The 22,815-nt window shown below is 36.7% G+C and overlaps 1 protein-coding gene across 1 annotated transcript in view; it reads left to right on the top strand.

The window, feature by feature from the left end:
• Positions 1 to 3,000: 3,000 nt before the first annotated feature.
• Positions 3,001 to 22,815, top strand: part of LOC112159454 (contactin-4) — an 86,389-nt gene continuing 66,574 nt past the window's right edge. The window contains exons 1-3 of the mRNA XM_024293513.2: positions 3,001 to 3,529; positions 11,014 to 11,157; positions 19,788 to 19,920. Coding sequence (XP_024149281.1) covers positions 11,103 to 11,157; positions 19,788 to 19,920 — 188 coding nt within the window. The 5' untranslated portion in view covers positions 3,001 to 3,529; positions 11,014 to 11,102. The remainder of the gene's footprint in view (positions 3,530 to 11,013; positions 11,158 to 19,787; positions 19,921 to 22,815) is intronic.

Raw genomic sequence — 22,815 nt, 5'->3', positions numbered from 1 at the left:
TTTTTTCGCAATATGGACGTCGCCATGTTGAAACCAGAAATTGTCCTTAAGCAGCGATTGGCCCAAATCGGTCTGAGACATTGCTACTATGGCAACCACTCTAGCCGATCAGGAGCGAGCTTGTTGAAAGTCAACACCCCTATCATTTTAGTTTAGAAAAATCTCTCAATCAAACAATTCGAACATCCAATGGGAGACCACATGCTATTTTTGAGGCATTTGATTGGCTAGTTTATTTCTAGAAAACTTGCAATAGAGGGAAAAGATAAGATTAGCCAGAACATTAAAATAAAAAAAAAAAGTTAGCAAAGCAAGAATGTTTATTCTGGCAAAAAATAATGACTAAATGTTTATTTCTCAACAAAGGTCTATGGGATCTTAGCTTCTTGGAGCCATTGGGCACTTTCTGTTTGAAATGTGAGGGGGCAGAGGTCACTCAGTCCAGTTTTCATATACAGTCAATGATGAGTTGAAGAATTTAACCTCATAGCGATTACTATAGATTCTAAAGTAATCATTAATGCTTGTTTTTTTGCTACTAATGGCTTGCCATACTTAATTGGTCATGCTTGTCAATTCATGATTTCATTATTTCTTTCTATTAAGCAAATGTCATATTCTTGTCTCTTTTTGTCCCAATATGGGATGCAGTTCCAAAAAATTATTCCTTTTTGACATTTTCTGTTTTGCTATAGACACCCTCACCCAAATCAAATTATGCAGATTTTTTCCCTTTTTATCTAAGAATTATGCATCACAGTACATTTGGAGGAAAATTAATAGACATATATTTACTCTTGTAAATATAACTATGCAGACTCATGAACCAGTAATAACCCTCTATGGAGAGAGTATTATTGCTGAAGGAAATAAAAATGGGTTTTTTTGTGTCCTCCTGGGTCCCCAATAATAAATCAGTCATTAAAATTGTCCCTCTCCAGTCCCTGTGCTGTATTTGGGTTTGTTGCCTCGGGGTAACATGCTATAAGGGTCCTAAAACACTGAGGTTTTCTAATAAGTAGAAAAAAAATCGCATAAAAAAAAAATGGAAATGAGTTTTATAAGCAAAAATGTTGTCAAGTTATATTTTAACCAACCTTAGCCACAAGTGTTTAATCAGAAGATATAATAGTTTGTGTTTTTAAACATCTCCTCGTGTGCGACAGTTATTGTATTACTGTGAGAATTTCTATTCATTTGAAAGGTTCAGTCAGTATTATTGTATTCTGTATGGAAAGTCTGGCAGCAGCTGCTGGTATGTGTCAAACAGGTGGCATCACATTTGTGTCACTTTACCTTCAGCATACCTTTACATTCAGGTCATTTGCATCATCCTCTCTTTTCATGCACGAATATCCGGTCGCTGCAGCATCCAGACACACAAAATGAAGCTGTGGGATGAAGAAGTTTAGCTTTTTTAAGAAATGAAAACAGAGAAGAATAACTATATAAGAAGGTCATTCTCTCTTTACCATTTTTATACACATGTATACAGCACAATACTCCTCTGAGGGACCCTGACTACTTCACTCTGAAACTTAAGGAGTGGCAAGAGATGCCAAATGAAGCTGCCTTGCACTGCATGGTAAGCTGTTTGAAAAAAAGGTATTTTACAGAGTGGCCATAATTTGAAAAGGTAGAGAACCATGGCTACTGTGGGCGAGTATGGTAACAATAAATGGCACTTATTTAGCACTTCTACTCGAGGCCCAAACCGCTGTACAGACACAGTCCCATTCACACCTTCACACCTACATTCACACACCAATGGGAGCTCTGGTACCAAACACTGGTGCCATCTTATAACCACCAGGAGCAATGTGGGGTTAAATGTTTTGCCCAAGGACACTTCAATACTTGGGCGTGAAAGGCAGGAACCGAACCTGCAATCCTCCAATCAGAGGTTGACCACTCTACCTTTGCACCATGTCTGTATAATAATGGAATAATGAGAAACAATCAATTGTAATTTATTGAAGTCCCACTCGGATAATCTTTTAAGATTTAATGTAAAGCATTCCCAGTGGTCTTTTAATTATTTAGCCGAAATGGGGGGTAAAATGCAAATGGCGTATACTTGTATAGCACTTTTCTACCTTCTTCAAAGGCCCAAAGCACTTTAAGGTCACAGACTCATTCACCCAGTCTCACACATTCACACACTGGTGACAGCTCTGCTGAACACTGATGCTAATCTTCCAGCAGAGTCAATTTAGGGTTAAGTGTCTTGCCCAAGGACACTTCAACACCTGGGCGGTCAAGGCGGGAATCCAACCCGCAATCTTCCGATCTTCAAAAAAGGTGTCATTTTTGGGGAAATAGTTTCTGTACAGCAGCAGTACTTTATGAGAAATTTCGCCTTTCAGTTGTGGACCGGACTGTTCACACCAAGTAAGCCTGCCCCCATTTCCCATCATCCATATGTTTACAAGTTCTCCAGCCCCCTACATTACCAGCTCAGATAAGGAAAACAAAGGCATACATGGATCTTGTCATCTACGATTGGACGCATTAGATTGTTGCTTCTACCTCACAAATTTAAGCTTTTAGCCGCATTTTTTCTTCTGCTCCTGATTAAAAGAAATTTGGTAAAAAAAATAAAAAATAATAATTAATAAATAAAAAACAAAACAGAAGAATGATTTTAATCAAAATTTTCTATGCATGTCCTCCTTCACCAGAAAAAATACACAAGAACATGCTGAAAACACCTAAAACACAATTTTCATCAGAGTGGATCTTTACTAATTAAATTAAACTACTTTTTAACAGTTTAATCATCCAAATAGTTGTTTTTTTTACACCTGCGAGATACAATGATTAAAGGATTGTTTTAAACAAGTTGTTTTGATAGGCTACCTAATGATTTAATAAATAAAATAGATCCAACATTTTAAAAGCTAACAAACCCCTAAACGTTGAATATGAAAAATAAATAAAAAGCGTAGATATAAGCAACATTTAGAGGATGCCATCTAATTATTCCACCTTTATGTTTCACGTGCCACTTCCGCTGTCGGTCTGGACCACTACGGACTGTCGGGTTGAGAGGAGAGCTCAGTCAAAACGCAACACTTCCCGCGTCTAAAATGACTGAGGAATCTTACTGCGGTGCGGCGTAAAGCTGCGGGTGCAGCCGGAGCCGTCACTGAGCGTCATTGTGTTTATGTCCGCCTGCCGGCGGTACGAGCAGGACCACCGTGCCGTGCCGTTCTGAGCTGAGCTGAGCTGAGCAGAGCAGAGCAGAGCTCCACCAGTGCGCCTGAAGGGTGGAGGTACGGGCTGAAGAAAAAGCAGTTTGGACTCCGAAAAGACCGCGAATAGGGATGGAGGGCGCGCGCGCGCCTGCATGAGGAGGTAAAGCGGGAAGAGAGTTGGGACCAAAGAGCTGCTTTTTTCACACTTGGAGGAGACAAACTTCAGCGTCGTCCTCGACTGATGGGAGCTGAAGAAACAAGAGGAGGCGATATGGAACATGGATATATTCACAGGGACACATGTTAGAACGCGACGGATGAAGGGCCACCAGGTAAATATCCTCCCAAAAAACATACAAGCATGTATTCCAATGTGTTTTATCTTCATTCTTCCCATGAATCAACAAAGGGTTCTGTTCAGTCTGATTTTTTTTTCTTCTGTTGTTTTTTGGGCTGTACCCAGCTTGATTTGTTCAGATTTCCCAAAGTACTTTTGATTTGTTGAAAGTAATTCATATAAAATCAAGTATCCATTTGTTTGATAGGGAGCTTTTAATCATGTAGTCAAAAAAATAAATAAATAAATACATAAAAAAATAAAAATAAAAAAGGATGGTTACTCTTCAGTTTGTTTTGCTTTACCCCTTGGTTAACCCTTACATTGTTTTCGGGTCAAAATTGACCCAACCAATGAGTCAATTTTGACCAGAGCACTAGCCTACACAAATGTTAACATTTACAACAAAACAACTGAATAGATCAAGATTTAAAAAAAAAAAAAAAACTTAACAAAGATATTAGAATTGTTCCAACAGGTTAGGGTAGAGATAGAGATCCAGGCAGGTTTCTGATGATGTCATTGAGAAAGAGGCAAATATTGAACATGGAGTTTGTCATCACCATCAAGAAAGAGTATCTAGTTGAGAAGAGGAAAACCTGTGCAGAGGGTGAGGATGTGTCATTTTCTGCAGAGATGGGAAGATGCTCATCTGAAGTAAACTGACACCTCCTAAACTAAAACAAACTGTCATTAGCTTCCCATTTGTAACTTTTAAACCATGTACAATGGAAAGGTGTTTTTATTGTTAGTTTCGGATGTCTTGTGGTTACTTTTGTTTTTATGTGAAGAGCAGTTTCCAGCTGTGCGGATCTCTGAAATGAAAAAATGATAAACTTTAGGCAGCCTACAGGAAAGATTTACCTTTGTCTTCTAGAAAGCCTTGAATTTTAAAGAGATAAAATATTATTTCAAACTGTTTAGAGCTTTATTGAAACTTCTGGAAAACTAGGAGAATCAGATAAATTGGGATTGTAACAAGGATATTTTCCCCACCACTCATTCTGCATCTCCCAAAAGACATGAATATGGTTGAATCTGTTAGTTTTGGTGTGATGATTCTGGCTTAATCATGCATTTCAGTGAGGAGAGATATTAGGAATGGCCGTGAATTTATTTGTGCCACGGCAAAATGTGCATGAAATAAGTCCATAATCTTTGGCAGTTTATGCTTTGGGCTGATGACGTCATGTGTGCTTGGGATGAAGTCAGACCATAGATGTATACCCCAGAGCCTAGACGCTGATGGGGGTGAGATGCCATACCATTCGAAAGCATCACTCCTGGTGCAGAACTGGGTGGAGGTGTGGTGGCGAACCGTTAGAACACCATTCATGAGTTTAAAGACCCAGAGAGGAGTTACATTTGTATTTTAAGGGGAACTCCAGATAGATTTGATATTTTCAACAGTATTTTTAACCATTCTATTCTTTCAGTTTTTGTAAATTTGGTTTAAGACATGTAAATGCAATCAGAAACAACACATTTTAGCATTTTGTTTGTGTTCAGAGTTTTAAGATGCTTTGTTTTAGTAAATAGGCCTCAATGAGCTAATGTTTTGATGTTACATTTATACTGTAAATAGCCTATTGTGTGTGTGAAGTACGCTATATGTTTTATTAAATATAAGTTTTGGAGCGTTTCCAAAAATTGATTTAGCTTTTATCATGTTGTTTTTTGCAGTTTTTTTTTTTACTTTTTACGAATCCAAAATATGATCTGAACCATGACCCTAAAACCGTGACACGATCTGAACTGTGAGTTTTGTGACCCATTACACCCCTAGATATCACAGGAGGCTAACTTCTGCCAACAGCACAAACACAACACAAATGTTTTCCTAGAAAATAACATTTTTTTTGTTTGTCTTTTTTGCCAAAAAACAGCACAATCATCATCAAAAGACCACTGGTATATTCTTTACAACAAATTCAAATCTGATTAGTGGAACTCTAAAGGCAAAATGATTGTGATTGGCTGAGAAGATACTGTAGGTTGGCTATTTAGCTATTGGTTCAAAGTGAAGTCTAAATCAATAATGATCTATAGACTGATTTAACAACCTACCTGTTAGGTAGATTTTCCTTATTCAAATTGCGCCATAGCGTCATAGACATAATTTCTCAATTTTGGGTTATGGTAGGGATTGGCTCAAAACCATGAATGTCCTCAGAGGAATCTAAAATATGAAAAATTCAAATGTGTAGCTGAATTCTAACACATCCCTGATGATCTAAAAAAGAAAGTTGTTTGGGAGCCAGCATGAACTATAGGACAAAGTAGCTTAATGTTTTTTCAAACAATACAAAGTAATATTAATTATTAAAATATAGAGGTTTGAACATCTCACGCTGTAATTGACAGTGATTTACTGCAGATGATCTTAATCAAAGGGGTTAATATCTAGGACGACGTACACTGTTCCTCTTGACGCTGTCAAGTGCTTTAGTGAAGCTCTCCCTGTGTGGGCTGCAGAAGAGAAGACACTGCCATGTTTTATGTCATGCCTGTGGCTTTTGTGCTCTGATCAAAACACTATTAGTCTCTTTGTCTTGTGCCACTATATGAGGATCAGACCCTTCACTGGGGAGTAGCCTTAACTTTGATGGTGTTCCACTGGTGAAAACGACAAACTTTACACATCCAATATACATGTGGGCAAGTTCAGTTCAAGAAAGTTTTGAACTTGTAGATTTAGTTAACACAAGTTATTAGGAACCAGAAAGAGATAAGACATATTTAAACTATTAATTAAAATTAATTTATTTATAAAGATGCACAGGAAGCCACAAAAGTAGACTTGACAAAATAAAACTGAATATTTTCTCCAAGCTTGCAGTAAAGAGTTATTGTCAAACTAACGTATGACTACGTCTTTATAAGATAAATAAATTAACAACTGAACATATAGTGGTAGCAAACCTATAAATGTGTAATAAACTGCCTTTAATTAGGACTTCATTATCTCTCCTCTTGCAGTGAATCATTGATTCATGTGTGCGGTTAATGTAGATGCCGAAGCAGGAAGGAATTCCACGTTTACCCCAACTCATGCCAGCTCAAGCATCACCGAGAAATAAATTTTGAATGACCAGAGGCACTTAGAGTTGTGAGATGAGCCACACATGAAGGAAACACAGATCCAACTGCTCTGTAGATCAAGCCAAGTCTCTGCTCAGGTGATAAAAGACGTGGCACTGTATGCCGTTTTCTTGTTCTAGTCTGGTTAGGCAGAGTGCGACAGTCTGGCCTCTTTCATGATTTAAACATTGTGGGGTGTGACTGTGTCCCACTCGTACAATTTAATGCAAACTTGACCATCTTCTGGACTGTCCAATGAAAAGAACCTGGAGCGCCCTTCTATTAATACATTTTCGAGTCCTGAAAAATTGATGGCCTCTGAAAGATGTGGTGTAGAAGTGAGGGTCAAATCAGCTGTCGTAAGTGTCAGCTTGTGTAGCTGACTGAACTACAATCTGTGTTTTATCATCTCCAGCTGGTGTTGTCAAAGGAAGCGGCGGCAAGAGGTCTCACTCTTGAGGACACTGAAGTCTGCCAGAGTGGTTTATTTTTCATGAACTGACCTGAAATTTCATTGAAAGCAGCTGCATTTCCTCAAAAGTCAAAACGATTTTTAAAAATTCAATATCTACACACCATTAAGCTTTTCTCTGCATTAAAATATTACTAACTCTGTGACTTTGTTGCAATATCCATATTTCAACAATTAAAAGCATTTGCAGTCAAATTTGTGCAAATTGGGGTTGGAAATGTTCTGGTTCGGACCGTCATTTCAGAGCTGATGCATGAAAGAACATTTGAAGACCTTCCCCTGCATTGGGGAAAGAAATAAGACAATCAATTTATGATTAAAGTAAGCTATCGGTCTAGTCACGACCACTTAGGGCTGCAAGGGTAATTAATTTGTATTGAAAAGGATCAGTGATGGTGTTATGGACACTCCTTTTCTCTTTGCCGTCATCCAACTGCTGAGCTTCTTCAGATCAGAAGGATTTCTTTTAGATCTACCCACCCCCACACTTCACCCCGTTGTCTCATGTCTTGTGTCCCAGGGCGTACAGAATAATAGAGATCAATAGATTGTTGTTAGAGGGCAGCAGACAGCAGTTTTTTCCTGAATCAAGTCCTAAGATGGAGTGAGACATCACAGAAAGCCTGATGTTACTGTTAAATATCGTGACTGTGAAGCATTTATGTGTCTTACAAAACAGGTGCAGAAAATCTATTTCATAACTGTTGCAAATTCATACAGTTTAAATTGTTTCCTGAGGTAAGTAGCATCTTTACTCTATATTTGTAGCACATTTAGCTCAGTTGTTCGACAGAGTTTTAATTGGAATGTTTTTGTAGAGTCAAATTAAAACTTAAATTACAATGCCTATCAATGTTACCCACAATAGCAGAACTAATTTGTTTAATTTAACATTTGAGTTTGGAAGGAAAGTCTTTACTGCTTCTGTTTTGTCAGCTAACTAGAGATTTCGCACTTCTCTTTTTTAAGATTTGGTAAAGTGTTCCCAGTGGTTTATGAATTATAATTATTCTGTATTTAGCGAAAATCTAATTGTTTTTTAGGACATAGCTTCTGCAGAGCGGTGTGACGTTATACCTGCTAACCTCTTGACAAGGACGAAAGTGTCCAAAAACTTCAATTGGAATTTATTCCTTTTAACAAAAATTTGCATCAGACTTGTATAGAGCACTCCAGATCTCCGTCATTTCAGAGCTGAAGCATGAAAGAACATTTGAACACCTTCCCCTGCATTGGGGAAGGTGTCACGAAAGACAAAACCTTGTAAAATGGACTCCACAAATATAGTCCTCGAGGTGGGTCATGTTTGGCTTCAGGCCAATGTTTGTCAGGACAGAAGAATCCCCTCTCCCATGGTCTTTAATAACTTAAATGGTCATCTTCACCAAACCTACGGCTTGAGTTGAGTGGTCAGTGTCCCATGTTCCTGCTCCTGGCAGCAAGATAATTTATGGCTTTGTTTTTTTGGTGGGAAAGTACTGATTAGGTCCTTAAAACGTTCCGTAAATGGCTTCAACTGGCCTGGAGCTCCATGTGGGTTAATGTAACAATTTGTTAATAACAAGGTATTAAAGTGTAGCAAAATATAAAAGTATTACAAAAACCTTCATGTAACACAATATAAAAGTATAAAAAGCTTAATTTAGTATATCGGCTGTAGTTCATTAGAATTTCTTCTTTGAGTTGTAGACAGGACTATATCTGCACAATAATTTGAAAATGTATTGATTTTGTGATATTCCTATGCAATACACATACCACAAAAGAGGGCAAAACCTGTGGCTAATCGTTACCTTAAATCAGGAGTCTGCAACCTTTAACACTAAAAGAGCCATTTGCCATTTCAAACCCAGCGAGAGCCGCAAAATTCCACTTCACTGTTTAGAAAAAATATTTTTTTGTGACCATTAAGACATTCTTTTATAAAATGTTGCATTGAACTAAGCAATTACAAAATTATTATTTTTTTGTTTAATTTAACTTTTTATTTTGACAACACTACACTACCTGTTAAATCCATCAGCTGCATCAGATTTGCTTCGAAGGAAGTAGATTAAAAAAATCTATTAGTAAAATGTTAATCCTATACATTAGGACCTAGCAACTAAACTGTTGTGCAGTAGAATATCAGAGGGATCTTTACATTTATTCAAATAATGACAAAAAAAATGAACTTACAATATAATTTTGGGGCATTTTGAAGGAGTAGTACAGTGATGTTGTAGTACAAAAAATGTTACTTTACAAATTTAAGACATTTAACGAATAAACCCATTTACAAAAATTGTTTACATTTTTCTTTGAAGCTGAAAAGCCACAATGGAGGGATAAAAGAGCCACATGTGGCTCCAGAGCCTCAAGTTGTAGACTCCTGCCTTAAATGTATACACACATACTAAAACAATCTCATCACAGCTTGAAGTATTCAACAAATCATATACATCTCTTTACACATTTGACAAATCAAATGGATCCCTTCACGTTGTTGACCGGTCTAATAGAGTCCTTTTATTTTAGATGCCCATCTCCAATGTAGACATGGGTCATTTGGAGTTTAATTTAACTTATGCCGACTTTTAGTTAAATAAAAGTGTTTTTTCAGTGCTTGTGTTCATTTAGGTCATGTCCTCATTGCAATATTTTATCAGTAAGGTCATACATTGAATGTTTTCCTCATATCCCGCAACATAGATGGGATTACTGGCTGTGAGCCAAAAATAGTCAGCCATGCACTTTTAAGTTTAATTTTTTAAATATGTCTTCCATCATTAGGGAAATGCCACAAGAACCTGTTAAAAACACCAATAACACCATTTTCATTGGAGTGGGTGTTTAATACAATGGCACTGAAAATGTATTTGCTACAGCGGGATTTGAAGGCAAAAAGTTCCTGGCTTTAATGCAGTTGTACTGTCAGAAGGGAGAGTGGCATAGGCAAACATGTCAAGGATGCAGTTGATGTATTCACACACGCATCAGTATGCTCTGTCAGTGCTTTCAGTGGTGCAAAGATAGGAGGTGTACAGATAACTGAGAAAGTATGAAAGCATAATCTTTCAGTTGTCTCTGTTTCTTTGGCACTTTCATCACGACAGACTAGACGCCGTGTTCTTGTTAATTTTTCCTCTCGTTCGTTTTAGGCGTGCTGATGGTGTGCAGTCACAGCAATCTGCACCATCAGTTTAATCTACCAAGGAGTTAGTTTAAGCAAAGACATACCTAATTTCCTTTTTTCTCCCCTCTCCTTTTTCGCTCCATAACTAAACTTGCAAAAGCAAATGTTTGCATCTGCCTTATCAGGAATACTTCACAAGCATCATTTCAAACGTGAGCGTTTAGGCGAATAAACACGCTACCTTATATCAAAAGGGGTAAATCTTCTTGCGACCCTATTTATGTGAAAAGGATGGAGTGATAAATGACGGTTTGAGAAAATCAATTGTGAGTCTCCAGGAGGGGAGAAAATGATTTTGCACAGTGTAGAGTCAGCTTTTTTATGTCAAAAATATGTAATACCCCAAGCTCAGACAAATTCAAGGTGCCAGGATTGTGCTTTATTAAATAGTGTGGATGTGTTTGACAACCAGTCTGCATTTTTTTTTTTTTTTTTTTGTCTCAGCAGGTCTGAGCACAAGGAAGCAATCCCTTTATATTTCTCTAGAATCCTTTTTTGATCCTCGTATTAGGAAACCTTAAATATGTTGCTTCTTATACCTCCACAGTGGTACAAAGTATATAAAAAAGCGTTATGTTGGCCTTTTATGTAAAGATAAAATGCTTTGTCTTAAACTTTTTCCTATTTTGGGGGTGTTTCAGCAAATCTTTGTCATTTCTGTCACATAATTAGTTTGCAACATGAATAGTCCCTCTTCCATGTGAAAGCTGATCACTTAGTGCACGTCCTTCTCTTTCTTTTTATATGACAGAATAACAGTAAAACTGCTGGAAGGGTCAACGCCAACATTCCTTGCACCTGCATCTGGAATTGAACATTTCCTGACCTAAGACCATTAAAATGGAGTTGCTATGGAAACTTGTAGTGCTGCTGTCATTGGTGCTGCATCTGACAGGTAAGCCCTCTCTACCTTTATACGTTGACTTGTGGGGTCTATTTTTTTGGCTGTGTTCAAATTAGATTTGTCTAATGTTCAGATGAAAAAAAGTGTTTTGGTAAAGTGTGTTCATAATATTATACACGTTTTATAATGTAAAGAAAAGCTTAAGATGTCAGGTTTTAATTTGCAGCTCAAGCAAATTATTGTTTGGTTTGTGCCTAACATCGTATTAGAAGAGAATGAGGCGGGTTTCCATCTCTGGAAGGCAACCACTATCTTGTAGAAGCTGAAAGTGCAGTCATTTAATTTAAAACATGCCTCAATTGTTTTCCAAATTGAGGTTGTACTGGTAGTAGTACAAAAAACCCTTGTAATCATTGATCTTGCTTTTAATGAGAGACCCAATTTCTCTCCCATAGAGAATGCTAAGGGTTAAATACAAGTTTTCATTAGAATGTCAGAGTCTGCAGCCGTGAGCAAGATGAATAAAGGCTTTGTTGCATGAGCGCAGTATCTTGAGGAATGACTAATCTTTCATGTTGCCTTGCTCAAAATCAGCAGCCCCTCCTTACAGCTGAGACCGGAATAATGAGAAAGTGTGCGTAGCACTGTGGGCTTGTGAGTGTTGCTGTGTGTACTTGGTGGTTCACTTGCTTTTTAAAGGAGCCAACATGCTGTTGGCACCTAAATTTGCGTACATAGCAATTAGCATCACTTATCACTAAATCCTTTCTCTAACCTTGGGATTTGAATATGCTCTGTAACTACACACAATGTGACCTACTTAAGACATTTTTCTTAAAATAAAAAACTTGTTTCCTGTAGTTATTTTATTACAGAAGATTTGTATTAGAATAGAAGAAAATGCACCATGCTGTTATTCTAAAACACCTATAAATAGATTTCTTATTGATTTGTTAGGCATTTTCCTTTTAATAACAAATGCATAAAAACGCTAAACATAATTTGTTAAATCTCTACACAAAAGGCTTTGAACACCATTAAAGGTTTAAACATCTAAACAGAAAGATTCTTGTTTCAGTGGAGCTGTCTGTAGAAAGCTAAATAAACATTTACTTTTTTTCTTATCAAAAAAAAAAAAAATCAACAAACTCCTTATATACTTGTTGCATTTATCGTATGTCATGTCAGCATCAACTTCAGTTAAGTGTAATTATACTTTAAAATCCCACTTCTGCTACCATTATCTCTAAAAGCAGCTCAGTGTTTCTTTAAGCAGAACTCTGCTACAGAGAAAAGATACAAAGCATTTTAAAAAGAGGAAAACAGTGACAGAATTATCCATGTAAAATCCTTATTGGTGTTTTAGTCTTCAGTAATTTAGATCCCATCAAAATCCTGCTATGTATACAGTTCTGAATAGCATTTTCTTCCCAAAAGAACCTTTCAAATGTCATCTACCAAAGGATTAAATTCTTAAAGATACTCCAATTATAGTATTTTTCTCACCCCAATCATCTTTTGAGCTATTTTAAAAAACATTCCCAGTGGGACTTTAATTATTGAGTTTATAACCAGAATCATAAAACCTGTCATTCTCTAGGACAGGGGTATTCAAGTCCAGGCCTCGAGGGCCGGTGTCCTACATGTTTTCCAACCAACCTTCCATTGAAGCTCCTTATTGGCTAAACATACCTGATCCTGGAAATTAGCAGCCAATAAGGAGCTTCAATGGAAGGTTGGTTGGAAAACATGTAGGACACCGGCCCTCGAGGCCTGGACTTGAATACCCCTGCTCTAGGACATAGTTTCTGGAGACCGGCAGTAGTTCGATAGAAATTCATCTTTGACTGTTGACACAGAGACCCCCCCCACCTCTTTTTACTTAGAACTCTGTTTACACGCTCTCCTACTAGCTTACAGTCTCTCTACAGTCCCAGCTCAACATTAGATGTCAGTTCAGATGAGGAAAACAAAGACATACATGAATCTATTTGTCTACAAGTGGTGCATCAGAATGGAGCAGAGCATAGAGCTTGTGACCCGCCTTGTGTATTTTCTATGCAACAAATGCTTTTTTTCAAGCTGTATTTTTTGTCTACTCCCAATTCACATCGATTTGAATAAAGAAATACTCAGAAATGCAATTTTAAGCTCTTTTTTGTATATATATGTCTTCCATCATTAGGAAAAGTCCACAAGAACATGTTAAAAACACATTTTTTAGGAGTAGGTCTTTAAGGAGGTAGAAAACAACAATTTTCTGAATAAAAAATGTTCAATCCAGCAACATTATGAAGTTATCCACAGCTGTGACTGTTAACTCAGTTTGGTAATTTATTCCTGGTAGATTATTTACCCAAACACAGGTGATTTCTTTTCTCCCCCAAAGTAGTAAGAACTTGGTTTTGTGGGAGAACTGTGATGCTGAGAGGAAGTCATTCCCAAAGTGAGTTCATTTGAAGTTAACCACCTTTTCCCCAATTCCACTCTGAGAGTCTGAACGACCTGAGGCAGTGGCTTGTGCTCCATTTCTGAATAAGTGAGTTGAGTGGGAGAGCAAAAAGGTAAGAATGGATGTTCTTTACCCCATAGAGACAGCTCACCTTTGTGTTGATGACAGCTTTGAGCTCAAGAATGACAGTATTTGTTTCATGAAAGCAATGTTTACTTTACAATTTATACTCTCTTGATAAAACATGATCATCCTTGATTCAAAATTTGCAGACTTTTTTTTTTTTTGCAGAGGGAATTTTTTTTACTCTTATTTTCAATGCTGAGTCTCAGAACATTTATAACTGCACAACTCTTTAAAAAACTGCAAATAACTTAATTCAAGAATGTTGCTTTTCCCTGAAAACATAGAATTTACAACATTTCTAAGTTGAATAGTTAGAAGAAAGCACAGAAGCACCCAAGATGAAAATGAAATTGTATAGACATTGACAAGGATTGTGACTACAAGCATTGATGAAAATTATAGATTTTACTATCCTAAAGTAAAAAAAAAGACAAAAAAAAAGATCTTTATGATTTAAATTAAGGGCTGCACGGTGGCGCAGTGGTTAGCGCTCTTGCCTCACAGCGAGAAGGCCCCGGTTCGACTCCCGGCTGGGACCTTTCTGTGTGGAGTTTGCATGTTCTCCCCGTGCATGCGTGGGTTTTCACCGGGGACTCCGGCTTCCTCCCACTGTCCAAAAACATGCTTCATAGGTTAATTGGTGACTCTGAATTGCCCCTAGGTGTGACTGTGAGAGTGAATGGGTGTATGATTGAGGCCCTGCGACAGACTGGCGACCTGTCCAGGGTGTACCCCGCCTTCGCCCTTCAGTAGCCGGGATAGGCTCCGGCACCCCCGCGACCCCGAAAGGGAGGAAGCGGTCAAGAAAATGGATGGATGGATGGATGGATGGATTTAAATTAATTTAGGTGTCTAAAACTTTGCCCTTAATTTGTTCAAAAATCAGCAGTAAGTTAAAGCACTAGTTTCCAAAGAACTAATTTCTGGTTTAATCAATCTACGATCAAACGCATGTCTTACATGTCTGACTGACTTGTACTGATGCAACTCTAAAATTAGATTGAGGCTCTATTTTTCCAGTTAAAGTGAGCTTGTGAGTTTAAGAAAGATAAGTTTATTGGTTTATTTCAAGCACTAGAAACAAAGAGAAAATTACAACAAAATAAAAATAAGAATAAATAGGTTTGAAAAACCTATTTAAGATAGTCATTAATTGATTGGAAAATAAAAGAAGATAGTGCCATTGATATGATCAGTGCGCATTTACCAATTACTTTACTGACTGCTGGTCCATGGAGAACAAAAAAAATAAATTCATGAGTTAGAGAAATGTTATACAAATTATGACACAAAACACATGTTTTACACAATTAACAAAAGCATAAATTAATTCCAGCACACTTCAAACAACTTCCAAATGAATTTACACTTCTGAATAAAAGTGTAAAACAACCTGGTGCTGCAATGCTCCCATAACTTCATAGGTGTGAATTTGTGTCACATTGTACACTTGTAAACATAAACATAAGTGCATACTCCCAAAGTGTACACTGAAGTTCAATGTTCATATCAATACAGTCTTGAACCTCTGCGGCTTCACCAGCTGTTAGAGAGAATTTGCATTATATCACACAAAAGTTATTCTTAGTAACTTATATGATAACTTGCTGATTCAGGAGGGGAATAATATTTCCTGCATCTACCGGAATATGGACTCCATTTGTTTCACACCTGGTGGATTTAATCTGGAAACAGTTTTGGACCTGAACTTTTTACAGTTAAATTGGCGATATATCAGTGCCAATATTTGCACAATTTGACTTTATCTGTATGAAAAAAAATCACAGATTTTGTTCAGACTGTTTGCAGATGGACTTTATTTTTGAAGTGTGTATTTGCTTCTAAAAGATCCTTGGCACTGGGAAGCTTAATGTATGTCCACAGTAATTGTTCTGAATGCTTTCAGGTACATTTGAATTTTGTTTGGCATACATGTCATTCCTAATAGATCTTTGGCAATAAGAAGCTTGTGGTTTACAATTATATCTAGACAATGAGAATGTTTTCAGTTATACTTTCAAAGTTTTAAAGTGATACTTGTTCTCATGAGATCCCTTGCCTTATCTTCAAAAATGTCAAGTACAAGAAAGTTATGCATTTCTAATAAAGAGACAAAAGGCAAATCTAAAATTTGTATTATTCTAGACACTTAAATATTGGTATCAGCAAATATCGACTATCGACCACAGTTGCAGGGTAAATATCGGTTATCGATATCAGCCCATCCATACTCTTACTCTCACTGTAATTTACATTTAATTAAAACTTGCCTTTTGAAATTTTCTGATGTTTAGTTGGAGCTCAAAAGTTGAGGAAATGACTTGTTGCTTCACCATAATGCCACTTAATTAAGTAATATTTTAAAATTCCCAATTACTTTTTATGTCCAAATGTTATGCATCTACTGTACTTTTTTATATCAATGTAAGTAGCCTTTAGCAGTGATTTCTTATATTTTTTCCTTAGATCAACTCAAACAACTCACAGTTATTGTTCATCCACCTTTATTTCAAGTATTTGATGAGATACAATGACACCTGTGGTTTTGTTAAAAAAATAACCCAAACCTTCCATGTGCTCTGTTGCACCTGAATGGGAGACCTTAAAGGTGCACCTTATCGCCCTTGACAGATGGGAAGATGCTCTAAAAAGCAAGATTGAGTTTTTCTTTATTTTTTTTATTTGATGCATAAAACCCTGGGCTGAAACGAATGGATTTTGAGCCTTGCAAATGGCCGATACCTCCCCCATACTTGACTCCCCATGTGCCTGTCTATTCATGCTGAGGTAAGCTGGAGGAATTCATTTGCTGTCAGCTAGTATTGAATTTGAGATTAGTTTTTATTTCAGACCCTAAAACAGCTCCCTCTGACTTCTGCTGGCTTCACCGAGTCTTGTGTTGTCAAAAGAGCTGAGGAAAACATCTGGCAGCAGGGGACAGATACAGGCAGCATCTATATTTTTTTAATACTCTTTGATAATGACCCCCATCTCTTGTCTGCTGTGTTTTGCAGTCAGCTACTACACAGAACTTTTCTTTTTACAGGGTTTTTGCACATGTAAATTGATCTGACATTTATTCCTGATGTTGTCAGCTCTTCTGAGCTGAGGATTCTCTCTGTGTTTTCTGTGTGTTGTCTGTCAGTTTGAATGTTGTTTTTTTTTTTATACTAAATATCAACCTAATATGTTATATTTTCACAGTAAACATTGTCCAACTCTTTTTCACCTGAACCCCAGATTATAACATGATTTTAGTTTAACAATTTTTTTGCAGGGAATAATATAGATCATTTATGCTAAAAATCTTTAGCATAAAATCTTTTCATAAACCCAGCAAGCAGCTAACTGGTGGGTGTTATCACACACAGCAGGGGTGGTTGTCTTAAGCCCAGTTTCCACTGACCGGTCCGGTCGGGTCCAGTAGTGGTATGGTACGGCTTATGCCAGCTATAAACCGCAAGCGTGTCATTGCTTCATTTTAGTGTGATGACTAGAAAAGCAACAGCAGTGGAGGTCATCCAGCAACAAGGAATGTTTGCAGTTTGAGCACAGACCTGGCCTTGCTGTTGTTTGCAGGCATTTTCAATGTAGACTCGTGACCAAAAGAGTACACAAAAAAATGCTAAAACCCAAGTGCTTACAAAAAAGTTGGAACATTTAGCATAATAGCGCTATTTTGACGTTTTCTTATGTCATCATCACTTTCTGCCAATCGATGGGTGGCTACAGCAGCTCCACCTTAACCGCTTCATTCTTCTTACAACCGATGGGGGACCCCTAGAGGTACAGTTCGGTACTGTTTAAACACTCAAAATACTGAACCTTTATTTCATATTGAAAGATCTTTTGAGATTTTCCATTCTTATACGTCTGATGTGTGTTTTCCAAAAATGTTCAGCATTGATTATTAGTCCATACCCAGTGGAAATGAAGCTTTAGTGTCCACCTAGTAAAAAATTTGAGGTATCCGCTATGCTGCTTAGGAGTGAAACCATAATAACAGCAGTGGATGCAGTTTATTTTTTTTTAGTCAGTTCTTTGTAACAAGCTTCTAGCTTGCTAGAATTGCAAATGCACTCAAATCAATGTATACAATCCAGGAGGTATTCCCTGTGTTTAATGCATCCATTATTCTTTTTTTTTCCCTCTTAGATGTCTTTCCAGTATTATGTATTGCTTTATGAGGGTAAGAGTTGTAATGTTATGCATTACGAGTGTTATAGAAAAAAAATGTAATTGCTTAAAACCATGTTATGACTATTCTACTTAAGTTTTTACTAGGTAAATGGAAAATACCAAGATTGATGTAACATAGACGAGCATGACTTTTGCTCTTTGTTGTAACCAATTTATACTTTCACATCTGCAAGAGCAGTGAAAGATTTTCAAAGAGTTTGCATCAGTTTGAAGCGAGCCGAGGGCACAAACCCCTGAGCTAAATCTTTTCTCACTATTCTCCATTCATTACAAGTTGCCATGGTACTGTGAAATATCAGGCCATTCCATACTGCCATAACTATGAAAAGGTGCTGCAGCTGGTCTTATGCTGGTTTCAATGCAATCATTCATAAAGGGGGTTTTGGAATAGGGCTGGTTTGCAACATTATTGATTTTATCAGAGGGAAACAGACACTAGATTGCGTCAAATCAGTATTGAGCAGGCGTGATTCATTGTTATTTTCAGTTCACACAGAAATAATTCATGTTGTTTGCGTGAGTAATTTTTTCAGGTTAAAAATATGACTCGAGAGCTTATTTTGTTAAACTGATCACAAGAACTGAACTCACGGATCAGGTTCATATCAGCTAATATGCCTGCATTTGCTCACCTGAGATGTCTGATTTGGCCATAATCTATTAAGCAGATGAATCAAAGACTTCTGCTGCAAATAAATGTTGACTCCACCACAGAATTAATAGGTTTAAAGTGGTGCAGTGACTTGTGTCACATTATCCACAGCATTCATTATCTTTGCACAGCAAGTTTTCATATGAACCGTACAAGAATTGTCTTCTGGTGATCAATCATCCTAGTGCTGCTTCAAGGGACACATTTCGTGTAACAAAAATTATAATCAGTGGGCTGTCTTTCATTTTGTGTAAATTTCTCTCAGACTTATCCTTGTGATGAGGAGTAATCATTATAAAACGCTTCTCGTCAAAGTGCTCTGTCCTTTTTTGGAGTTATTGTATTCTTGGGGATAAATCGGTACTCCTTGAACTCCACAAATTTGAAAATGATGCCTCTCATACAAACTGCTTACTCTACCTACGGGCTGAAAATTACTATTTCTGTGCTCGTTCTGAGATAAAAATGCTTTCTAACAGCATAAATGAATTCACCTGCTATCTCAGAGAGAAAGGATGATTGTGTGGAGCTGTGGACTGCCCCATGGGGCATTTTACTCTGTATGTGTTCATGCATTTATTAGTCTGCCTTTATAATAATCCACAAAATAAATGGCATTAGGTTTATTTTTGATAGTTTGTTCGTAAAGAAAACTCAATTATATTATTGTTATGTCTTGCGGGAATTTAAACATATTGTGGCCATTTATCTATTTTTTCACTAAATAATATTTGGGAAATAATGTGTATAACAATAACAACAAAGGTTTCAAACACTTGAACTTAGAAAAAGCTATTGTCATTATTTATTTCAATTATTTAGCTTAAAGTGTTAATAATTTTTCTTAACAGAAATGTGCATTTTTATTTTTTCCTAGGTTTTGCACTTTTCTAACTTTGTACTTTCTTACACGTCTGCAAAAACTGAATCTTAAGAGAAAAAATTTGTCTTATTTTCTGTCTTGCAAGAAAAATAATCCTATCAAGAAGACGTTTTTAATAGCAAAATGATCTCTGCAACTAGATTTTTTTAAATTAAAAAGATAAAATTTGGTAAGACCGTTTTTTTCTTACCCCATTGACAACTTTTTTTTTTTTTTTTTTTTTTTGCTTGTCTAAAGAATTTAATTTCTGACAATAATTTTTGAGTTATTTCTAAAGGGCCTGCTTTTGCATTATCTACTGTACTTGTTAACAAAAAATGAACTTGCCAGAACACTAAAGCTGATTCAGATTGTTGGTTCTTTACCAGGAAGTGGAGTCGCCACAAAACTCATCTTCACCAAACAGCCAGGCAGTGTGGTGTTCCCCATTCAACCTGGGGAGAGTCGCAAGGAGGTTGTGTTCAGCTGTGAGGCCGAAGGACAACCGGCACTCGTCTACAGGTAACAGAAGTTTGCTCCAAACATAACTGAATCTCTGCTGTCTCACCGGAACATGGAGTGGAACCTTAGTCAAAGAGATAAGGGTTGAGAAGATAACAGGCCAAAGCTAATGTGGTGACGAAATGCAAGTTCTTTTGTTAAGTACGATTATCAGAACCAGCTGGTTTTCTTAGTGCGTTTCCCTCTTTGTATTCACAACTCATTTTGAGTGATATCGTCCTCATAGGAACATCTGTTGTGTTTTAGTTTTGCTCCTAAATTTCTCATGTGTCAAAACAAACCAAAGGTAAATATTTATAAGCATTACCTTGACATTCAATCCAATTATTTGGGACTTTACCAATGTGAAAACAATTTAGAAGATCACACATACTGAACCTCCATCTCTTTTCGTAAAACTTTCTTGTACTTCAGCACCAAAATCCAACTAGATTTTTTTTTTCTTTTGGAAGTTCAGCAATGTGTTTATTAAAAAATAGCAAGTCAGTAACTCTAGATTTACAGCAAACTTTTTCTTTTGAACATTTGCTCTATGTTAGGAGAAAATGTCACAAAAAGAGATGCTGAGAACACATACAAAATTTAAAGTACCCTATTGGATAGTTGAGTTGGTCAAATGCGGTCAGTCGTTTTGCTCCAGGGTGTGCAATGAGCTACAATCAGTGTGGGTCTTAGGGCAAGATCCTTACTGCCCAACTATGTAGCCACAAAAAGGCCCAAACCCTGGTCTCACTGTGCCTGTCCCTAGCCCGGATAAAATACAGAGCTGTGTCAAGAAGGGCAACCGGTGAAAATTATCTATGTCTGTGCGAAGCAGTAAAAGCCAAATTGCTGTGGCGACCCCTGAAGGGATACGCTGAAAGGTGTATAACATTGTGTAACTCTTTAACACCTGCCGGTGACTCTTATACACAAAATCTTTAACATACTGCAACTTTTTAACCGGTAACACAATCAACGTAATTCCAGCAGACTCTAAATGATTTACGCTTGAAAAGTTACAGTACATCAAAGAACATAAACACTGGACCTCTAGTGTTAAAAGGTTAAATCAAAAATATTTGTATGCGTTAGTTCAAAACCAACAACAGTTTATTGCAATATTATTCATTTTTCACCTTTGAATGCCAAAACAATGGTTTAATTCATTACAAGAATTAAAAGGATTGGAGATTTTTTTTTAGATTGATAATAATTTAGCAATGTATTAAAAACTGTCCTAACTAATGTTACTCTGTGGAAACCATTTTTTAGATTTACTGTCAGTTATGATTAATTCAGGAGTAATTTATTCATTGTCTGCTGTTATTAGATTTTTTATGGATTTTCTTTAGGAGGAAAGCATTGATTCATATTGTTCTCTGAAGCTCACTATCATTCATTTCAATAACTGGTGGAAACCCAAGTAACCCAAGATGGTCATGCAATAAAATACTTTCCTTATCGTGAAGATGGAGTAATAAAGACGAGTGTAAGTCAAGTGTATATTATTAGAAACAAGGGATTATACACTACCTTTCCTTGCACATCTGGCTCATAATCATAGACATATATATTGGAGTTTAGGGTTATCACTCCGTGTTAAAAAGATACTTGCTGACTGACTAATGCGCTGAAGAAAGCTGTCACCAGTTCTGCTTGCTCAGTATTCTGGGGCTGTGCGTTCAAATAGTCCCCCAGCGACTGTGTACGACACAGATTGATTGGTTCATCCTCCTCTACAATGATGACAAATTAAAATAGATAAAAAACAATGATTTACGTTCAAGTATATCAAGTACATAAGCTATTAATTTATCATCTGTCACATGGGGCTACGTAGCGGTTGTATCCGTGTCTGTGTAATTAAATGCAAATTACAAAATTGAGCATTTAACGCGTAATAAAAACCCATCCTTTTTCTATCAGCTTGTGCAGCTTTTAATGTAGCTTGAAGATGCTGATGATAGGCTAATAGACACAAACAGAGATGGATGTTATCTTATACCTTATAATAAAGGAGTGTTAAATCTAAAAAAATACCTAGAAAAGAAAGTTTAAATCATTAAATCTTTGAATTCAGAAATAGAGCCCAGCTTTTCAAAATATTTTTTTTTATTAATTTGATTTATTATCATTTTAAAGAAAGCTGAGTTGCTTCTAGTGTGTGGATACATGCTACCTAATTTTTCTTTAATAATGGGACTGAAATTGAGCAGGTCGGTGGGCTTAGTTCAGTCAACATTAGCTATAAATTTCGTTCCGTTTTTAATAAAGATTTTGGGTCTTTGTAAAGGTCAGCGTGAGACCATCAGATGCTCGCTTGCTTTTGACTGCCACAGAGGAGGGCAGGTTTATTTCAGACAAATTATTTTTTTTCCAGCCAATTCATGAGAGGAAACACGGCATAAAACCACCACCCCAGGCTGTCAGTGTTGAGTTTTATCTTCTAAAATAATTGGACCACATCCTGATTTGATCTCTAAACCACTATCATGAACTGATCTCATGTTGAGGTCCACTTCACTGAAGCTCATCCTCTATTATTCAATGTTTGTCTTTGTTTGAAATCGTTCTTTTAAAACCAGGTCAAAGGATAGAAAACAAAAACCTCTTGATTTTTTTATTTACTTTTTGGGGGATAATGACTCAGATCAAAACAAAGAACCTAACATTTGGTCTAATTTTGTCCCATTTGTTTAAAGTGGATTTTTTTGTTATTATGTTTAAATCTAAACTTATATCTATAATACTAACAATTCCAGAAAAAAAACACATTTGGACTTCAAAGGCTAGGAATTAAACCTCAAACTTTCTAAACATATATTTTCCAGAAGCTTCAACTAGAAAATTCATATTGTAGTAAAAAAATCTGCAAAACAATGCATAAACATAACTTTAAATAAGAGGCATTTT

Source organism: Oryzias melastigma, linkage group LG7 (assembly GCF_002922805.2).
Source record: "Oryzias melastigma strain HK-1 linkage group LG7, ASM292280v2, whole genome shotgun sequence".
In the NCBI taxonomy this organism is placed as follows: domain Eukaryota; kingdom Metazoa; phylum Chordata; class Actinopteri; order Beloniformes; family Adrianichthyidae; genus Oryzias; species Oryzias melastigma.
This window is presented reverse-complemented; position numbering and strand designations above follow the sequence as displayed.